This window comes from Carassius carassius, chromosome 40 (assembly GCF_963082965.1).
Source record: "Carassius carassius chromosome 40, fCarCar2.1, whole genome shotgun sequence".
Lineage (NCBI taxonomy): Eukaryota > Metazoa > Chordata > Actinopteri > Cypriniformes > Cyprinidae > Carassius > Carassius carassius.
In genome coordinates this window covers 7,223,306-7,242,837 of record NC_081794.1, presented here as the reverse complement: position 1 = coordinate 7,242,837, position 19,532 = coordinate 7,223,306, and the positions used below count along the sequence as shown (strand labels likewise).

Sequence of the window (19,532 nt, the reverse complement as noted above, 5' to 3'; positions counted from 1 at the left end):
CAGGGCTAACCTTAGTACTCAACACTTATTACTGTCAGACTTTCAAAACCTTACTTCATTTGAAATTAACATACTAATAATTTAACTGTAAAGCACAGCCACCACCAAAAATAATAATAATAATAATTCTGTGGTTAATACAGATTCCAAATCATAACAAGAAACCATTTAATAGCTATATTATTTAAATAAATGTTTTGCATAGCTATGACAGGAAACACTGCCATCTAACAATGGCCTTGAAAAAATAAAAATGAATCTTGTAAAATAAAGCGTATACATAAACGAAAACCAATAAACCGAGAAGAGGAGTGGTTACATCACCAAGATGCTTCAAGAAACCTACCTGAAAAATTATGACCTGGTGAAAATACTAGTGTTCTAATAATTTTGACTAAAAAAGTTAAATAATAAAGGAGAAGGGCAATAGTGAAGCAAAAAGATTCATTTTGGAAAAATCATTTTTATTAGACTTCCCCCTATCATTTTGTGAACATTGCAAACAAGCATTTTATGTTCTTTCTCATGTTTGTCACTTTGGTCTGGCTGTCAGTCAGAGTAAGTGTTGAAGATATGCTGATATGATGCCATTATACAGCTCAACGGTTAACGGCCTGTTTGTAAAGGAGTGTTGTCAGGGCTCCATTTTTGAAGCTCTGGTGTGCAGTGACAAAAGGCACTAACAGTGGTAATGTAACTGTAGGCTGGCTCACACACACACACACACACACACACACACACTCTTCAGTTAAAAATAAATGTGACAGGTCACATGTTGGCTGCTGTGGACACAGTGGACATGAACAGCATGGAGGGTGCCGTTCATGTTTTCAGAGTCCAGGGGGAGGAGTGCATGAGGAAGAAGGTGGAGGTGTTTGATCAATCTGCCTCTTTCAGGCCGCAGGGTCTCCTGAATTCCTGACCTCTCTCGTGGATCCATTTATTTGACACTAACGGACAAAAAGAGAGAATGGAAAAGACATCAGACAGATTGATTTTTGAAATTTCTAATTTCTCTAGGAAATCCATGGTGCCATCTCAAGCCAAGTAAAGGCATGGTGAAGCTGCCTTCAGAAAACAAACAGGGTTGAAAGGTCATAAAGTGTAGGAAGCTTTAGAAGTTAGCATTGATAGTTCAAACAGACATTACTAACTATAAACCTATTAATGAATAAAATCAAAACAATTTATTTTATACATTTTTAAAATAGGGACAGTTGTAGTAACAGGGTTGACACAACAAGACAACATTTGCTTATTTGCTAATACAGCAGGAAATACTCATGAAGAAAGAAAAATGGTTGATAGTTTATCTTGACATTAATAACTATTTTATTAAGTGCATGAATTATTAGGTAAAAATGCAATGATAGCAACAGTTGATGATTTAAGATTGTGACAAACCAAACACAATAGATAAGATAAAGTCATAAAAAATCAGGAGACTTTTATGTGCTCATGTCCTGAAAGGATGATGAAAGTATTTTTTTTTTTTGATGGAAAAAATTCATTATTTTTTATAAACAATAATTATGGTGGTAACAGGGGTGACATGAGGGATGGGTACCGAAACCCGGTATTATAATGGCCAAGGGGCTAAATTATGAAAGACCGTAGTATCAGTAAGATCTGACGCTATCGGTTCTGCTTTCGGTAATGGAGGGAAAAAATTAATGTACTATGTATTTTTGCTTAATAATGTTATCGTGAACATTTTATCTCGCCAAACATTTCTAATGTGCGATCATATTAAGACGTTTGTCTATGAGATCTGCGAGATCTGTCATGCATGCCGCGGAGGCTGTCTGTCAGTCACACACACACACACACACACACACCACAACGAGCGCGGCGCACGCACAGACATAACAGTATGAAAACTCCCGCTTAAAAATAAAGAGTGACGATAGCGAAGAGATTTGCTTAATAATGTTATTGTGCACATTTTATCTTACCAAACATTTCTAATTTGCAATATTATTAAGACGTTTGTCTGTGAGATCTGCGAGATCTCTCATGCGCGCCGCGGAGCCTGTCAGTCACACACACACACAACAAGAACGAGCGCGGCGCACACACACGCATAAGGGGCCGGTCACATATCGCGTCTTTTGCGCGCTCAAATTCGTTATTTCAAATGTAGGCACGCGGTATGCACACTCATAATGGAAGCGACGCAGTGCGACGAGCTCGTTTTTTCCAGGCGCGTCCGCACCGCATCGAGTTAAAAACATTAATTTAGTAGCAGAGCTACTGCAAGCAGTTTTTAGTGCTGCAAATCCATTTATCCATTGCTGAAATTTCTGCGTCTTCATGGAGAGAGCAGGTCATGGTTGCTTAGCAACGGCAGACTCCTCAGGAGCGCAAGTGCCTGAAGGCTTTGGTGAAAAAAATCAGAAAGCGGTGTGCCTGGCGTTTTCCACGCGTTTTTAGACGCGATTATGTGAACGGCCCCTTACAGTACGAAAACTCCCGCTTAATACAAAGAGAGACAATAACGGAGACAGCAAAACGTTCCAAAGTGTGGTTATACTTCACTAGAGTTGATGCAGACAACACTGGTTGTCATAAGTGCAACAACATTTTTGCATGTAAGGGCGGAAACACAAGCAATCTGTCAAAGCATCTTTCAAAAGTGCATTATGTGCAGACAGAGAAATGCAAAGTTTTCGACTGCCTAACACAATACAAAGTAACACAACACAAAGTACCGATAAGAATACCGTTAAAGTACCGGAACGTTAAGCAGTATCGGTAAGAGTAGTAATACCGTTAAAATCTTAACGATATCCATCCCTAGACATGACATGCTTTCAAGATGCAAGATGATTTTAAATGCAAGATTCCTTTTTTATTATTATTTCTGGAATAACAGATTTTTTCAAGAAGGTTATATTTATAATTGTAATGGAATAATGGGGAAAATTCCTATTATAATAATAATTAGTTAAAACTATTGTCAGATAATTGCAGTTAAAATCAGTCTGTATACACATAAGGAGGAACACATACAAAGCCATTTTTCATAGAAATACATAATTACTTATATAAGCATGATACATTCAGAGCATAAAGAAAATCTCCTGACAACACACTGAGTCTGAGACACTCACCCCACTTGTTACCCAACAGTACTGGACAAGCTGCGTGTCTTGTGCTGTAATCTCCCTCTCCACTGGGAAACAGATTGTACCAGAATACAGCTGTACCCTGAACACAGACACAAACACAAAAAGTGCCAATTATTAATAGAAAAGGCAGCCATATCATTCAGTCCACACTTAAGAATATTCTTTCCACAAGTACTTCGTTTGAAAAGTATGTTAAGGTATACTTCTTTATCACAAATCTTTAGCAAAAATGAATATATTTTGATATATATGGTTTCTGTATATAAAAAAAATTAAGATTAATAGAATGATGTACCATTTTTTTAAAACCCTCAAACATAAACAAACAGCACCTTCATTGGCTTTACTGCAGCTCCAACTTCTGTAAAGACTGTGGCGCCCCCTGCAGCTACATCACTCATCTGAAATAAAGCCCATGTTTTATAGTGAATGAAGTGAGGATGAGAGTAGAAGAACCAATCCTGGCAGGACAGGTCAAATCCTACTCACATAGAAGAGCCAGGTTGCTATCCGATTTCCTGTGCCCAGCTCTTTAAAGGCATCTGGTTCATCTTTCTGGTAGAAAAATGTAAAAACGACATGTTATGAATAAACTGCATGTGTGTGAAAACCCTGCATTCTCGATGTAACAGGGTAACGATTAAAGAACTTTGTATTTACCCGTCCAAAGTCAAAGTGCGGCTCATATTGTCCACCAACACCATAATTTGCCACCTAAGGGAGAAAGAAAGTATAAAGTTAAAAAAGTTGAACCTAACTATTCTCAGTCTCCTGCATTAAATGCCTCATGAACCTTACCTGTAGCTCTTCTGCTGTTTTGACATCGAGGCCTGTGATGTCTTCTATGCGCTGGTTTATGTGATCCACAACTGGATGCTCATAGGCCGCCAACCATGCACTGAGAGAAGAGACAATAACAACATAAGAGTTTCATGTTCCTACTGTCATTTTCTTTTCTTTTAATCTGTATAACATTTTATAAGTTTCAAAACAGAACAACACCAGCTGCAGAATTAGAGTTCAGCAATAAAGTAAAGTGATGTTTAGTATGTGATTGAACTTTTAGTATTGTTAGTATGCAACATTCAGGTGATAAGATTTAGACAGACTTTGTCCGTGCAGAAGCATGTCAAAATTGCCCATTCTTTGAATTAGGTTAATTAGATCAGTCTGTGAGTAAGTGACAGAAACAAGTGTTTGGTTGGTTTCGAACAGGCACATTTGTGATGAGATGGCCAAGGTTATAGAAATGCTATAAATAATTTACAAAAGTAGCATGACTTTAAATAGTAAAACTGAATTTTCTATCATGGGAGGCATCCATGCAGTCTCTAGTATTATTTCAGAAGTTAGGCATGTATCATGAGTTTTATCAAATTTTGCATCAGCGTGTGAAAGCATCCTCATTTTTAATACCAAAATGTTATGAGATCATTTAATTAAGGTTTAAAAATAACATTAAAATAATACAAATATGACAAAATATATTACATGACAAAATTTATATTTTTAATATAGGCTGGTAATTTAACGCGTTAATTAGGTTGATTATGGAGAAAAATAACGCACTTATCATTAACGCATTTAACGCACTTGCCCCGCCCCAGACCTATGTGGATCATCTGCCATTTCATACAGTCGACTGATGTCTAATATGAGGCAGAGCAACAACTTACTGCGTGATGGAGCTTAGAGAATCATTTCAACATTTCACTTCTTAATCCACATTTTGAACGAACTGGGTGAACCATTTGACACGTTGAACCATTGGCCATTGTCGCGTTGGCTTTGAAGTGGCGCTGCACAGACCGATGACATCAAAGTACCGCGAGAGCGATTCAAAAGCCCAAGGAGTCATCTGCTCTCTAAGCTTTTGCAGTACTTTGGTGTCACACACCGATTGATCTGATGGTGATTATTCCACTTCAAGTCGAACAAGTCTAATGATTCAATGAACCATTCATAATGAACCCCTTACTTCTCTCCTGAATGAATCAGCCATTTGAACAAAACGAATGAATAAATGACTCGATGACTTAATCATTAAGACATTTACCACCACCTACTGGCAGTTTTTTTTTTCGTTTTTAGTATATTATTTATAGTATAATTGAATTAAAGATATAATTTAATATTTTCATAGTAATAATAATACAATTAAGAAAATAAATTATTAACGTTATAGTTCACCCAACCAAAAATTACATTTCTGTCGATTCAAATTTATTGTTTTGATTGCATTTTTGGATTTTCGGCAGCCATTACTCCAGTCTTCAGTGTCACGTTTTAACACTATAAAATTATGTAATGTCACCTTTGATCAATTGTATGCATCCTTACTAGATAAAAGTTAGTTTAAAAAAAATCTTACTGACCCCAAACTTTTGAATGGTTTGAATGGTAATTTTGAATAAAACAATTGCCAAAAGCTCACAATAAATAATTTCATATCATAGCATTGTTGCATTAATTTAAATATATAGGTATAGAGAAATATATAAAAAATGTTAATATTGTAGATCAACTCATCAACATTTTCCAGTAAATCGTCAGATAATTAGTGCCCAGTATCAAATGACTTAAATTAGCGATGATCCGCTTCAAGTTGAACAAGCCTAATTATTCAATGAACCATTCATTGCCCCCACCTACTGGCAGTTTTAGTTTATTTAGAGTATCATTTCATTAAAGAAATAATGTAATATTTTCATAGTAATAATAAAATAAAATAAAATGATTAAAGTTATAGTTCACCCAACCAAAAATGACAATTCTGTCATCATTTACTCACACAGTCCAAAAGAGTATAATGTATGTAATCAATTTTAACAAAATATTTCTTGCTGAACCTACTTTTTGTAATCTCTTATTGATGCTTTGCACAACGATTTAAAATGATATTTTCAGAACAATTTCTCCAAATTTGATGTGCGATTAATTTGATTAATTAATCATCAATGTCTAAATGATTAAGTCATCAAGTTCTTTTATTGGTCAATGAATGGTTCATTGAATCATTAGACTTGTTCGACTTTACGTGGAATCATCACCAATCAGATCAATCGCTGTGTGACATCAAAGTACTGCAAGAGTTTAGAGAGCAGATGACTCCTTGTGCTCTTGAATCTTCATCTACAGCGATATCGTTGACTTGATTGCAAATAAATGCACAGACACTATTTAACTGACAGAGATGACATAACTGAATTCAATGATGAACTGCCTTTAACTATCATTTTTGCATTATTGACACTGCTTTCCTAATGAATGTTGTTCAGTTGCTTTGACGCAATGTATTTTGTTTAAAGCGCTATATAAATAAAGGTGACTTTGACTTTGAATCGCTCTCGCGATACTTTGATTCAATGCACCAAATGGTTCAACGAATTCGTTCAAAACGTGAATTAAGAAATGAAATGCTGCTTTGGGTTGCTCGGGGATGAACAGTTCAAATTTGTCTTGATATTTTGTTTGGCAAAACAGTCTAAAATAACACAATATTAAGTTAACTTCTTAATGAACTGTTGTATGAGACGAGTATCACATTTGCACTCGTGTGATATTGCACTTTCTTAACTATGTGATGTAAATATGAGACAATTTCAAACAGGCATTTTGCCCTGTATCTTGAGTTTTAGGGAAATTCTCTAGGCTCCATCAAGCAGTAAGTTGTTGCTCTGCCTCATATTAGTCATCAGTCGACTGTATGGTCTGGGGCGGAGCAAATGCGTAAATGCATTAATGATAAGTGCGTTATTTTTCTCCATAATTAATCAATCTAATTAACACGTTAAATTACCAGCCTATATAAAAATATATATATTTTGTCATATATATATATATATATATAGTAAGTGCTGTCAATCGATTAAAAAATTAACTAATCAATCACACTTTTTTCCCCCTGAAATTAATCGCAATGAATCTCCCCTAACATTAAAGTTTTTAAATATACTTTTATATTGCAATAATTTCACATTCAATCTTCAAATTAATGATGAAACAACATAAAGAAAGTATATTTTTAAAATTTGTTCAAGGTATCACCGACACCAATATTACTTATGTCTCTAGGAAAATATTAATATTAATTCTAATATTAAGCGATTAACTATAGCAATCCAACACTTACAGTATAACTTCTAATTTAAGTGACCTAAAATAATCTTCACATATAGTAAAGCCATTATTTACCAGTGCTCTTCAGCAAGTATAGGAACTATACAGAAACTGAATGAAGTCATCAAACACTAAATACTAAATTAAATGTAGATGATTCCTTAAAGCTACAAAAGTTATTGATTTCCTCTTTTTTTCTTTTGTTCTTTGATTAACAGAGATCACAGCAGCTGGTTAAGTTATTTGACTGCTATTACTTTAAGAGCTGCCGCAGCTGAAAGTTGCACAAATCTGACACGTAAACTCAATAGTTTCATTCACACTTTAATATGAAATGATACAGGCTACAGGGCGCACCGCCGCAATTCTGTGTGTTACAGAGGCACATGTGCTACCAGCCCAGTATAATGGCTGACAGGAAGGGAATATCAATTTTTCTGACATAAGGCCGGACCACATCTCATCTGACTGTTGTTCTACTGTAGTACTAGTTTCTAAGAAAATTTAATTTTTTTGTCTGAAGGACACCAAACTGATATTTGACCTCTGCCCTTCATCCTTGACCCCTTACCTCTTGGAGACTCTGTACTGGGCAGTGGTGAGTTTGCCAGTTTGTGGGTCATGCACGGTGGCACGCCTGAGCTATAGAGCCAGCACCGAGAAAAAGAGAGGAGATAGAAAGAGTGAGGTGAAAGGTTGCTGTCACTATTTTCTGTCGTTATACTGAACTACTCCAACTGTGGACTTGGACTGCATGGGTAGTTTATATGTAACACATCGGATAGCTTCTGCCTGGGTTGAACTGCTACTGCTACCGAGTTCACCGATTATGTACCTGTTGTGTGTGAAGAAGTAGTGGAAAAGCAACATTCCCAAGAACAGCAAAACAAATAGGGATATCTATTTATTATGCATATGGGCCGGTGGCTGGTATGTACTTTGCAATAACAGTAGAATTATATTGATTATGTCAAAGTATATACAAAAAAAATATTATTATTAATTATTTATTATTATCAGTGTTTATAAATAGATTTTGCTGCTTAATATTTTTGTGGAAAGCAAATCAGCATATTAGAATGACTTCTAAAAGATAGTGTGACAATGCAGAATGTAATGGCTGCTTAAAATTCAAAGAATATTTTTAAATCTTTAAATACGGTATATTCAAATAGAAAACAGTTCTTTTAATTTGTATTATTATTTTACAGTTGAACTGTTTTACTGTATTTTTAATCAAATACATGGAAGTAAGCATAAGCGACATCTTTCATTATTCCAACCTTTTGACTTTGGACCACCCACCCATACTACGCATGTGATATAAATCCCCTTTGTCTGGACTCTAGTTGCTTTTCCAGCATGCAGCAGGGGAAACTACTGGGTTGGCTGTGCTACAGACCAACAGGAGCCTTACCTTTTACTGATGCGATACTGGGCAGTCTCTAGAACACCAGTAATGGGGTTGGAGATGGTGGCTCTGCGCAGCTGTTGAGCCAACCGGCCAGAGTACATGAGTTACACAGCAGCTGTAGTGTCAGTGACCGACTACAGACCAACACACTCTTTCTGTTTGTCATGATATCCAACTAACTTGAGCACCAGCATTCAAACTTTACATGAGCCTTTGATTACACTCTGGACTAATAACTTAAAACGGCCTCTGAATGATGACAGGTCAGAGGTTGTGATACTCTGAGAAGTATTTTTTATTATTTGCTTATTTTAACAAAATTATCCTTATTGATAAACTAATACCAAACAACTTAAAATGTTAGACCTGGTAAGTTTACACTAGTATAACTTACAATTCAAATGAATTCATCTTCATCTCAAGGGTGGACATCATTTTTAAACATATTTGTCCGATTTTAAGAGATGAAAATTTGTTACAGTGGAAAAATATTTGCGCACTTTCAAATCATTTTAGGGATGCATGTTTCTGTAATGGAAATAAAAAAATTCTCTTCATCATATTTGATATGCTCTATGTATGTGCCTTTATCAGTGTTTACATACAAATAAATCTGTTCATTATATAAAGTGATCATGTCTCTTCAGGAGACTTGACTTCTACAAGTTGAACTCACCCTTGGTTTGGCCAACTCCTTGACCTTCTCCATTTCTTTCTCTGTTATAATATCATGGTAACGGATGATACGTGGATGATCCCATTCATCCTCTTGTTTCACTGGGCCGATTATGTAAAAAGGATGTCTGTTACTGTTGTAGTAACGGCATTGCAAACGTCTCTGTCTGCGAGGGCTCTGTAAGATTGAGAATTTATCTTGAGCATGACAAATAATTAAATAAAATGGTTGGTATTTCATGCTCTTTCACAGCATTACAAGTTGGATTCAAAATGATGAACCAGGTAGGCACTATCATGAAAAGAAGTTAAAAACTCATTCATTTTTTTTTTTACTTATTTTTGCAGTATGTATTGAGCTTTGCTCGACTGAATGGACAAAAATAGAGCTTTGTTTTATGCCAGTATTACCACCTTGGGTGTGCATAAATTATTCAAAATCCTGTCTTTACTAATAAATTACCTAACATACATAAACCACTACTTTATAAATAAGTTACATCGATGCAAAGTATTAAAAAAAAAACACACACACACAAAAACAACTGAAATGGCTGAATTACGTGGCTGAGGAGCTAGAGATGCACTGAAATATTAAAAATTATTCAGCTAATGCATCAGCATTTCATGCTTAATGTGACATTATAGTGAATATTTTTTTTATGCAGCCATTACAGTATTTTATTATTTACCATTCTGACTCCATGTCCTCTACATAGCTGCTCATATTTCCTCTTTTCAGGGAGATAGTCACCCTTCCCAACTGTCTTTTCTGGTTCTTTCTTGCTCTCTTCCTTGACACTCTGCTCCTTCTCAGCCTCCTTCTGTTTGGCTAGCTGGTAGTCAAAATACTTTAGGTTCCCGAGTGCTCGTTGGTGCTCAGGATCTGTTCAGGAGAGATAAATGTGCTAAACATTTTGTAATAGTTTGGACAACTGTTGAATGTCTCAAATATCTCTAATAGTCAACATTTAAGCAGCAGCCAAGGAACAGTCAATTTCAAAGGTATGATATTTTGGTCTCCTTTCTTCAATTGCATGTGCAAACTGTGTTTAAATTAGGGATGCATGACACTGAAAAAATCTGACTGTTTATGATAATTAATTTTTCTGTCAAATATATTGGAATGTGAAAAATGCACCAGATTATTTGAACAGATGTATTTAGAAAAGCATATATTCTATTATATAAATCACAGTCTGCATGATTTGACAGTCACACTAAGACATATTGTGATAAGATTTATATTGAGTATTGTAGATCAGACTAACCCACACTCAGCAGTCTCTTGGTGTGGTCCAGAGCTCTCTCCAGCTCCCCCTGCTGGTAGACTGAGTAGCTGAGGTAGTCCAGCACTGTCACAATTTCAACGCTGGATTCTTCTCCTTCATCCAGTTGCTTGAGTGCCTGGGCCATCCATAACTCTGTATGGTAGTAGTCTGCATCAGAGTAGGCGATTTTTCCCAGCTCAAAACAATCCTCTACCGTCATGGTGCTTTTAAACGGCAAGCCTGCAGTAACACCTACAAGAAAACATGCAATGAAATGTCATACAAATGCAAAAAAGGTATATCTTAAGTATGTTTGGAAAGAGGAGAGTTCATACTCACCAGGCAGGTCTCCAGAAGAGATGGTCTGTGTGTCCAGTTGATAGGTGTCCTGCAGTCGGAGGAGAGCTTTGGCTGCACCGGTCTGGTCTTCATTATTAGGGAAATACTGACGTTGAATTGTCAGGTTTGAGATAAAACCTAGAAGAAAATATGGTTATCTTTTAATAAGAAAAATATATATAATAAGAAAGAACATCTTGACTTACAGTATACAATCACTATAGGACACATTTCTCAATACATATGTCACTTATTTAAAACTCAAACAATTTTAAGCTTGACACAACAAAATATTTTGCATCTAAACTGCACTAAAACTACCATACATGTTTCAAATCAACTCATTCTTCCATAAAACTAGCAAACAATGTACCTTACAAACACACTTTGTTGATATATATTATACAATGTTTTATTTTGTATTTTTTCACAAAGTAAGAATGACAGCTTTCTGCAGTATATGTTACTTGGTCCATGTTTACATTACAGAATAAAATAATTTCCCCCTTTTTTATTGATGGTTATGAAAGATCAACATCTGTGTAGGTGTTCGTCTACACCTAATCATTTTTCACAGTATCTCATTTTCGATTTGGAATATCTTTAATGTGGTATTATGGAAGAAATGTAGAAAATGTTGTATTATGTTCTAAGTTTTAAACTTGAAAAGTGACATAAGTCAGACTCTATTATGAGACCCCCTGCCACACCACTCCACCCAGAAAATTTGAAATCAGAAAACCTCATTAGATGTCTCAAGAAGAGTCTTTTATTGTTTGTAATGAACATTGCAAGGCATTACTTGAATGTTTTTAACATGTTGATTGGTGTTGTTAGAATTTTCTATTATTTTCAGTATTTCTGGGAATAGTTTATAGTCACCTAATTTGGTATTTAAAAGTAAATATTTCATACTATTAATAATAAGTGTATCAGTTGTAAATGCTGAATAAACAGATGTAAATATGGGTTGAATTACAGTGAAACTAACCGTCAGACATGTCTTTGAGCACGAGGTCCTCCACTTCACCCCATTCCGTGTTTAGTCTCTTCATGAGCTTAAAGGCATTGACAGGGTGACCCAAAAACCCCTCTGGGTCCTGTGTGGCTGTCGCTGTTAAAGCATCCAGTTTCTCAGCCCACCTGACAACACACAGTGTCAGAATGGCTTTACATGCAGCTTGTACACAGTAAAATGAAATGTTGCTCCAGGAGCATGGTGCTACATATAACGATGCCACATTACAAGACTGGGGGGAAAAAAATAAAAAATTTGTCTTGATTAATCACACAAAAAGGGTGCGATTAATCGCATACTCATCATGAAATTAAACATATACCATTTATCTTGCAATACGTTTATTTGGTCATTATTTACTATATCCAGCAAAGTAAACAAAAGGATTGGAGGGTGAATCTCACAAAAAACTCTTCTGCTAGTTTATTTCAAGATACATTTAGACATATATTTAAAAAAAGGACACTTGGGGAACTCCAAAAGGAAACCAAAGAACCAAATGATATAAAAAGACAAATCAAACCTTATCCTGAATGTGCGTGGAAACCAAGAGACGTGACTTTTCCTTGACTGCAATCCTCAACCATCAAAACTCAAACATCAGAAGAAACTGGTTTGCTTTATCCAGCCGAGAAAACATAGTTTGCATATCATACAGTGGTGGGATGTTTTGACGTTACGTTTAGTCTGACTGTATTTCACACTGCGCGACGCGTGAGTGAGCTCTCGCGCTCTTCGTAGACTATCACAGAGCTTGTGTTTTAAAGTGAAACACACTGGAATTAATTCACTGAAAACGCAATGTGAGTATCAATTCTCTCCGCCTTCTCTTATCCAATCAGCCTCGTTTTCTTTACATTAGCCCTGTTTTGGACTGATTGCTTTGAATGGATTCACTTGCTGGATCGCTGGACTGAAAACTTTCCCAGAGTTTAGTTGTCAGAAATAATCTGACTGCTAACAGAGAAGTGAAATTGGGGGAAAAAAAGTTTAGAATAGAAATTTTGTTTCAGTAATTTTGTGTTAAATTATTTTAACACATTAAGCATTAAATTATTTTAACACATTAATCTTGTGCGTTGACGTGTTAACGCTGACAACCCTACATTTAACCAAAACAAATTAAATCTCACGTTTAACCACTATAGAGACATCAGAGCCAGCTGCAAATTCCAAATTCAGGCCGAAGTGAGGCACTCTCTGTGATGAGTGCTAAACGACCGCTGACATCCTGGAGCACATCTCCAGAAACTTTGAAGCAAATTTTCAAATAGACGTTATATTTATTAGTCGTGGCCTAATGGTTAGAGAGTTGGACTCCCAATCGAAAGGTTGTGAGTTCGAGTCCCGGGCTGGCAGGAATTGTGGGTGGGGGGAGTGCATGTACAGTTCTCTCTCCACCTTCAATACCACGACTTAGGTGCCCTTGAGCAAGGCATTGAACCCCCAACTGCTCCCCGGGCGCCGCAGCATAAATGGCTGCCCACTGCTCCGGGTGTGTGCTCACAGTGTGTGTGTGTTCACTGCTCTGTGTGTGTGCACTGAGGATGGGTTAAATGCAGAGCACAAATTCCGAGAATGGGTCACCATACTTGGCTGAATGTCACGTCACTTTCACTTTCAAACTGCATATTTGTAGTCCAAACAAGTACATTCTTGCCTAAAAACTCTTAAAACTACATTCTGCGACACAAAACAGTATTATTTATAAAATTAAAGTGGATTTTGGCATGAGAAATACAGCAACTTCGGCAAGCAGAGTGATACAGCGCTGAAACAGCTGTTGGACTCTAATATCACTCTTATCAGCCAATCAGATCCGAGGATCAGAAAGAACTGTTGTATAGACGGTTTCAACGGCAACAACATAAACAAACGTTATTGCGCATGCACACTTTTGTGGCCCTAACTTCCTGTAGACTTCCAAATAGAATCAATAACAACAGCCAAGTCCCTCTAGAGTAGATATTTTTTTGATAACAAACGAAATATGTTTGCTGCGTAAATCAGGTGGACTTTGCCAGCAGGAGATGCTTTAAAGTGCGAGAAATAGAGGTTTCCCCAGTAACAGCTGTAAAGAAAGCAGAGCTACGCTCACAAACGCTGCGTTATCAGGCGTATAACATGCAAGTCTTCCTTCAGAAATACAGTGATATAAAAACACCTGTGCTTCGTTTTGATATTTAAACATGTAAATGTAAGGAACCATTATTATTATTATTAAACGTGCAGTACGTGCTCATGTTTATTCAACAAAGCTTTTTGGAAAATCATTTAGTCTTAAAATCGTGGCGAGTCTCCACAAATAAATAAATGTGAAACACATCCCACAGCACAACCACCTGAGCCCAACTTCAGTCTACTCATCACCTTAACTTTAACTGTGTTTGTAGACAGCACCGCTAGCCAGACCATTATACACAACACAGACCAAAAGTTAATTTAGGGCCAGACGTGTGCGCCCAATGAAACCATCTATAAATATCAGATGTTTATTCTGATTTGATATTTTATATATATATATATATATATATATATATATATATATATATATATATATATATTCATTCTGTTTTTTCACTTTCAGAAATCAATCCTTGCCAATACAAACAGTGATGAGTTATGCCTGTTGTTACAGATACCTGTTATACATGTTATATGCATAATGTTGATACTGTATCAACAGATATTACTCACTGTTTCACTTGCTCCAGTTTGCTCTCCTCGGCTTTGATGTAATCTTTCAGTGACGTCACCAGGTCTTTTTCTGTGTACAGCAAATCTGTCATGTGACCTGCCAGGAAAGAACACATGCTCAAATGAGCATCAGCTATTAGTGAATGACTGGTCTAGTTCTCCACAACACGTGTCAGCTGCATCTTCTAATGTTCTGTTAGTGTATAATCAGTAGCAAACATTCATGAACATGGGCTTGGAGGCTTATGTTACCTGTTCGAACCTGCAGGAACATTTCAAACACACATTTATAAAAAGGTGAAAAGGTTGCATACCAATAGATGTGAAGAAGTCATTGTGAGCAGAGGAAGACTTTAGCAGAGAAACCAGTAAAATACAGCACACACTCCTAACTCCCATCTTCACCATTTTCAACAAACAACCTAAAAGAGACAAACTTTGATTTAGATTATAAAATTATACATAGCTCTCTACAATACATTGCACTGTTGCAGGGTTATAAATAAAACTAAAACTACTGAATACACTTTGTTAATTTGTTCATTAAAAATGTTGCCTTTGCAACTAACTGAAGTAATCACTAAAATGACCAACAACAAATAAATAAAAACTAAAAATGAAATAAAAATTAAACTTAAATTAACATTAAAAATAGTTTTTTTTTTTAAATTCAAAAAGATAAAAAGAAATTCTGTTTGTACAGGTGGATCAGCATCTGTGCAGCATCATCGCTCTAGGCTTTTTTATTATGCTGTCTTTGTATTAAGTATACTATGTTTGTTGTTTTATTGTATGACTTGTTTGCTCTCTTTAGTAAGTGTATTTAAAAGAATGCTTTAACAAAATATAATAATGCATTGCTAAAAATAAAAATGTATTACTGTGTGTGTCAGTAACACATAACCAGAAGAAGTTAGTTCACTTAGATCAGTCGATCAACTCTAGTTGAATAGCAGATTCCCTTGGAAACATTCCTGGATATGGAAGTGGTTAATAGTTTATGTAAAACATGGGCACAATGCATTTGAATGAAGAATCAAAATCATTACATCTAGATTAAAAATATTTGAGCTGTAAAGTCAAATGTACACACAGCTTCAAACACACACACCATACCAGAAACAGTGTTAATCAGAAAGTGATAAAGAAAGTCTATCGAGTTCAACAAATCATTTTCTCAAAAAAGGAAGTTTATGACCCACGTGTAAGTTCACCCAAAAATGAAAGTTGATCTCATTTCAAATGTACTGTATTTCTTTCTTCTGCAGAAATAACAGTTTTTAAAGAAAGTTGGGAACCAAAAAGCTCTGACTTCCACTGTCAGGCGTGACGAGTAGTTCAGAGCCAGCCAGATGTCCACTCAAAACAAGAGTGCCCACTGGCACTGTGAAACAAGAAGGAAGCCATCAGCTTGACTGCATTCATTTAAACTCTGGCTTCAGTTTATAAATAGAGCAGAACTAATGAGCAGATTGCACAAGCTTCTCCCTTCCCCAATGTATTAATGCCAAAGCAAAATAATTCTATAAATTACTATGTTTATATACCAAGGATGCATTACAAATTGATCATGATTATAAAGAAAATAATAATAAAATAATTTGTAATAATATCTTACATTATTTTTGTTTTACTGTACTTTTTGATTGAATAAATGTAGCCCTTGTCAGCATAAGACTTCTTGAACTTTTGAACAAAACCAAATTTTTAGTGTAACATCCTAGCATCACATGGCTAAGTTAACATTGCTCAAATATATCAGTTTTGGTTTATCTCGCTAATTTAACATGATCTCTATTCACTTTTGTTAATAAGTGGCTTCAAGGTCAATAGAAACTGCAGCAGTGTATTTAGAACAATTCATTGTGTTTTAGTAGGTTACTCGTACAATGGGTGTCTGGTTAGGTTGAGAGTCACTCATTTTACCTATTCAAAAAAAAACAAAAGAGAAACTAGAAACGCACAGCTTTATGTGTCTGATTGTGGGACTATAAGAATACAGGCTTCTTTAAACTTCTAAACCAAAGTTATTGACCGATACAAGGCAAAACAGCTAGTCCTCAATCATTAAAAAGCAATCTGGAAAAACTGTGTTCTGACCGTCGCTTGACCTAAACTTCACTTCAGCTTTCTGGAGTTAGAAAAACTCAAAACAGGTTACAAATGCATTCCCCAGCCGTTTCCATAAACTCAACCATTTGTTAGGAGCAAAAACAGCTGCTAAAACAAGCACTACAGGAAAGTGCACAAGCACAAATATCCCCTGAAAACAGTAGCAAACAAACGCTTTAGATGCCTCCTGTGAAAACAAGTGCATGTTAAAAAAGTTATGCTTCCTAACTCAAAAAGACAAGAATGTGATCAGAACATGTGACTTGACTAAGCCTTTGAGGAACTAGTGTTAACTTGCAGAAAAAGCTTGCCTAAAATCCTGCAGTGAATACACTAAAAAAGCAATAGCCTGGGGTGAAGTCAGGTTACTGGATGTGGTCAGCATAACAGAAAAGGACTACACCTTTTGTAGTAAGGCCAATCCTAGCAAGGATTCATCTAGTGAAAAATAAACGTACTACAATACTGTGCAATTTTTATAATCATACTAAACTGGTAAATTGGAACAGCTAACTTTGCATTTAATGCACTTTAATTGTGCAGAAGTATTGCTTAAATCCAACTACAGATATACTTAAGTATATTTGATTGTGCTAAAGTGGAACTTCAAAGATCATACAATCCTCATCAACAGTGATATTAATACACATTTTAGGCTTAATATTAAGAAATTTGCATTGTTCACAAGTGATACTCCAAATAAAGTTGAATTCCAATTTGTATATCAGTAAGTATTGAGCAATATTTCAGTAAATGTGAATCGATTTAAACTATACTTAGAATGAAATAAATGTATTTTTAATATATTACTCTTTTAGGGAATATACTGCTTGCTTTACATTTGGAATATCATATTGGATTTAATTACTGTGCACTGGTGAAAAAAAACTACTTGTCATATAAGATTAATCATGCTTCATATGGTACAACAACTACATTTTCAGTCAGAAATAGGCCTATCATTAAATATGACTGGGCATTCAAACTAACAACTTGACTTTTAGGGCCTAATTTAAATGTCAGTCAGACAGAAATACAGTGTCCATAACACTAATAAAAAAGTAAAATACAAATATATGTACCATCTTTTGTTTTGGTCAGTTTTTTTTCATACCATGGTACATCAAGTAAGTGTACTTGTTAAAACAGAATAGTCTGCTCTGATGTTAACCCGAGTGACAAAAATCTTAACATTATTATAACAACTGTTATTATTACACTAATTTACAGTTAACGGGATATTTGTGAACGGAGGAGGATTGAGTGCCACGTCCATTCCCCTCCCCCAGAACATCTCCAAACACTGTTTCTATAACTTCTGTACTAACTTCTTACTTCTTTAAGTAAACGTGTTTTTCCGTATCTTTTCACCGCTGCAAATAATATTTGAATATGTTTAGTCTGTTCATATTATCAGAACAGATACAAGGAGAAAAACTCTTGTTTTCTTAAAACCAGTTCATTCTCAAATTAAGCCATAATTAACATAATTTGGTACAATGATTAAAAAAAACATCATATTACATGTTGTAAATATCAGTTTATATGTTACAATGCCGTAACAAACAACTATTCGAAAATAATCCGGCATCTAATGTAAAGTAATGTAATGTGTTATACCGCAGGGTTCTTTTTTTTTTTTTGTTAATAAGAACGCAAGCTGGTTTTAACAACTGATAAATTCAACGCCCCAAAATCCACAAAACAAAAAAAAAATTTAGAAAATGTGCTAACAACCAAGCATTTTACACGGAATGCGAGCAATAGTACGGTTAGCACACGGAACGGGAAACTTATGGAAATTTGCGGGGAAATTTCTAGAGTGTCTCGAGTCTGTGTCTGTGATAGTGAGAAGTGTGCAAACAACTCTAGATATATTTACTGAAGCGTAATAAACAGGTCAACTTACTGTCCCTCCCTGGAATTCGTCGATATTGCAAAATCGGAAAACGTTGTTTGGTTAGCTCCTCTCTTGCTCCTCAGCGGCTCGTTTGGATCGGAGCTGTGGAGATCAGCGCTGCTGAACTGTGGCTAGAGCTTCAGAGCACAAGTGATTGAGCTGCAGCGCCATCTACTGACCATAAAGACAAACTGCACTACAGTCTACCAACATGTACTGTACGCTTTTATTACTTTTACCATTGGAACAAATGGTCTCTCAGGTCTATTTAGAATAGAAATAATGCTTTTGGTAAATTTAACCCTGTTTAATTCGTGATATGGCTTTTTCCTTCCAAGCATATCTTAACAGAACTTGGTAGAAAGTTTTGAAAAGAAAATGATGGTCCAAGCGAGGTACAGTCGCATTTTTTTTAAATAATGAAATAATGATATTATCAGTTTCATATCATCAGTATCATCATTTTCACACAATGCAATTAAAATCGGCTTGTTTTTTTATTTGAGAGTATAATGGGATAATTCATATTTACATAATGGATTATCACATTTCAACTCTGGAGATCTGAGGCAAAGGTTTAAAAAAAAGCTAAACACATGCATAAGTCATTAAAGTCATTAAAAATCTTATAGATATTTATTGTATGTGGTACACTGATGATAACTATCATGCCATAAAACGTTGATAAACTTGCGCTATTGGAGTTGAATAATTGTTGATATTATATACAGTACAATGTAAGGCTATTTGCACATTTCAAGGTGCTCGCTATGAATACCAACTAAATGCCCAAAAAGTATATTATGCATATCGATATGTATCCCTTGTGAAAAAATAGTACACTTTAGCTTATTTA

General features: G+C 35.5%; 1 protein-coding gene across 3 annotated transcripts; it reads right to left on the bottom strand.

Annotated features, from left to right (window-relative positions):
* Nucleotides 1-443: 443 nt before the first annotated feature.
* On the bottom strand, nt 444-18,832 carry p4ha1a (prolyl 4-hydroxylase, alpha polypeptide I a). 3 transcript variants are annotated; one of them, XM_059531922.1, is made up of 16 exons: nt 18,686-18,832; nt 14,979-15,086; nt 14,665-14,761; nt 11,941-12,092; nt 10,950-11,087; nt 10,611-10,862; nt 10,032-10,225; nt 9,341-9,517; nt 8,668-8,738; nt 7,822-7,887; nt 3,930-4,029; nt 3,792-3,845; nt 3,621-3,686; nt 3,464-3,532; nt 3,114-3,210; nt 444-950 (listed from the first exon to the last, which is right to left on the bottom strand). In XM_059531922.1, the coding sequence occupies exons 2-16, from the start codon at nt 15,070-15,072 to the stop codon at nt 880-882; spliced, it is 1,698 nt and encodes a 565-aa protein (XP_059387905.1). In that variant the 5' UTR covers nt 15,073-15,086; nt 18,686-18,832; the 3' UTR covers nt 444-879. The 3 variants fall into 3 exon arrangements, with proteins under 3 accessions (XP_059387905.1, XP_059387903.1, XP_059387904.1); XM_059531920.1 differs by lacking the exon at nt 7,822-7,887; XM_059531921.1 differs by lacking the exon at nt 8,668-8,738 and having other exon boundaries at nt 7,822-7,892.
* Nucleotides 18,833-19,532: the final 700 nt, after the last annotated feature.

Bases quoted from the DNA above. Each gene is read 5' to 3' on its own strand.
- p4ha1a (XM_059531922.1), bottom strand. From the start codon at position 15,072: ATGGTGAAGATGGGAGTTAGGAGTGTGTGCTGTATTTTACTGGTTTCT. The intron at 14,762-14,978 runs GTATGCAACCTT...CTTTCCTGGCAG, and splicing joins TGACTTCTTCACATCTATTG to GTCACATGACAGATTTGCTG. The intron at 3,687-3,791 runs GTAAATACAAAG...TTTTTCTACCAG, and splicing joins CGCACTTTGACTTTGGACGG to AAAGATGAACCAGATGCCTT.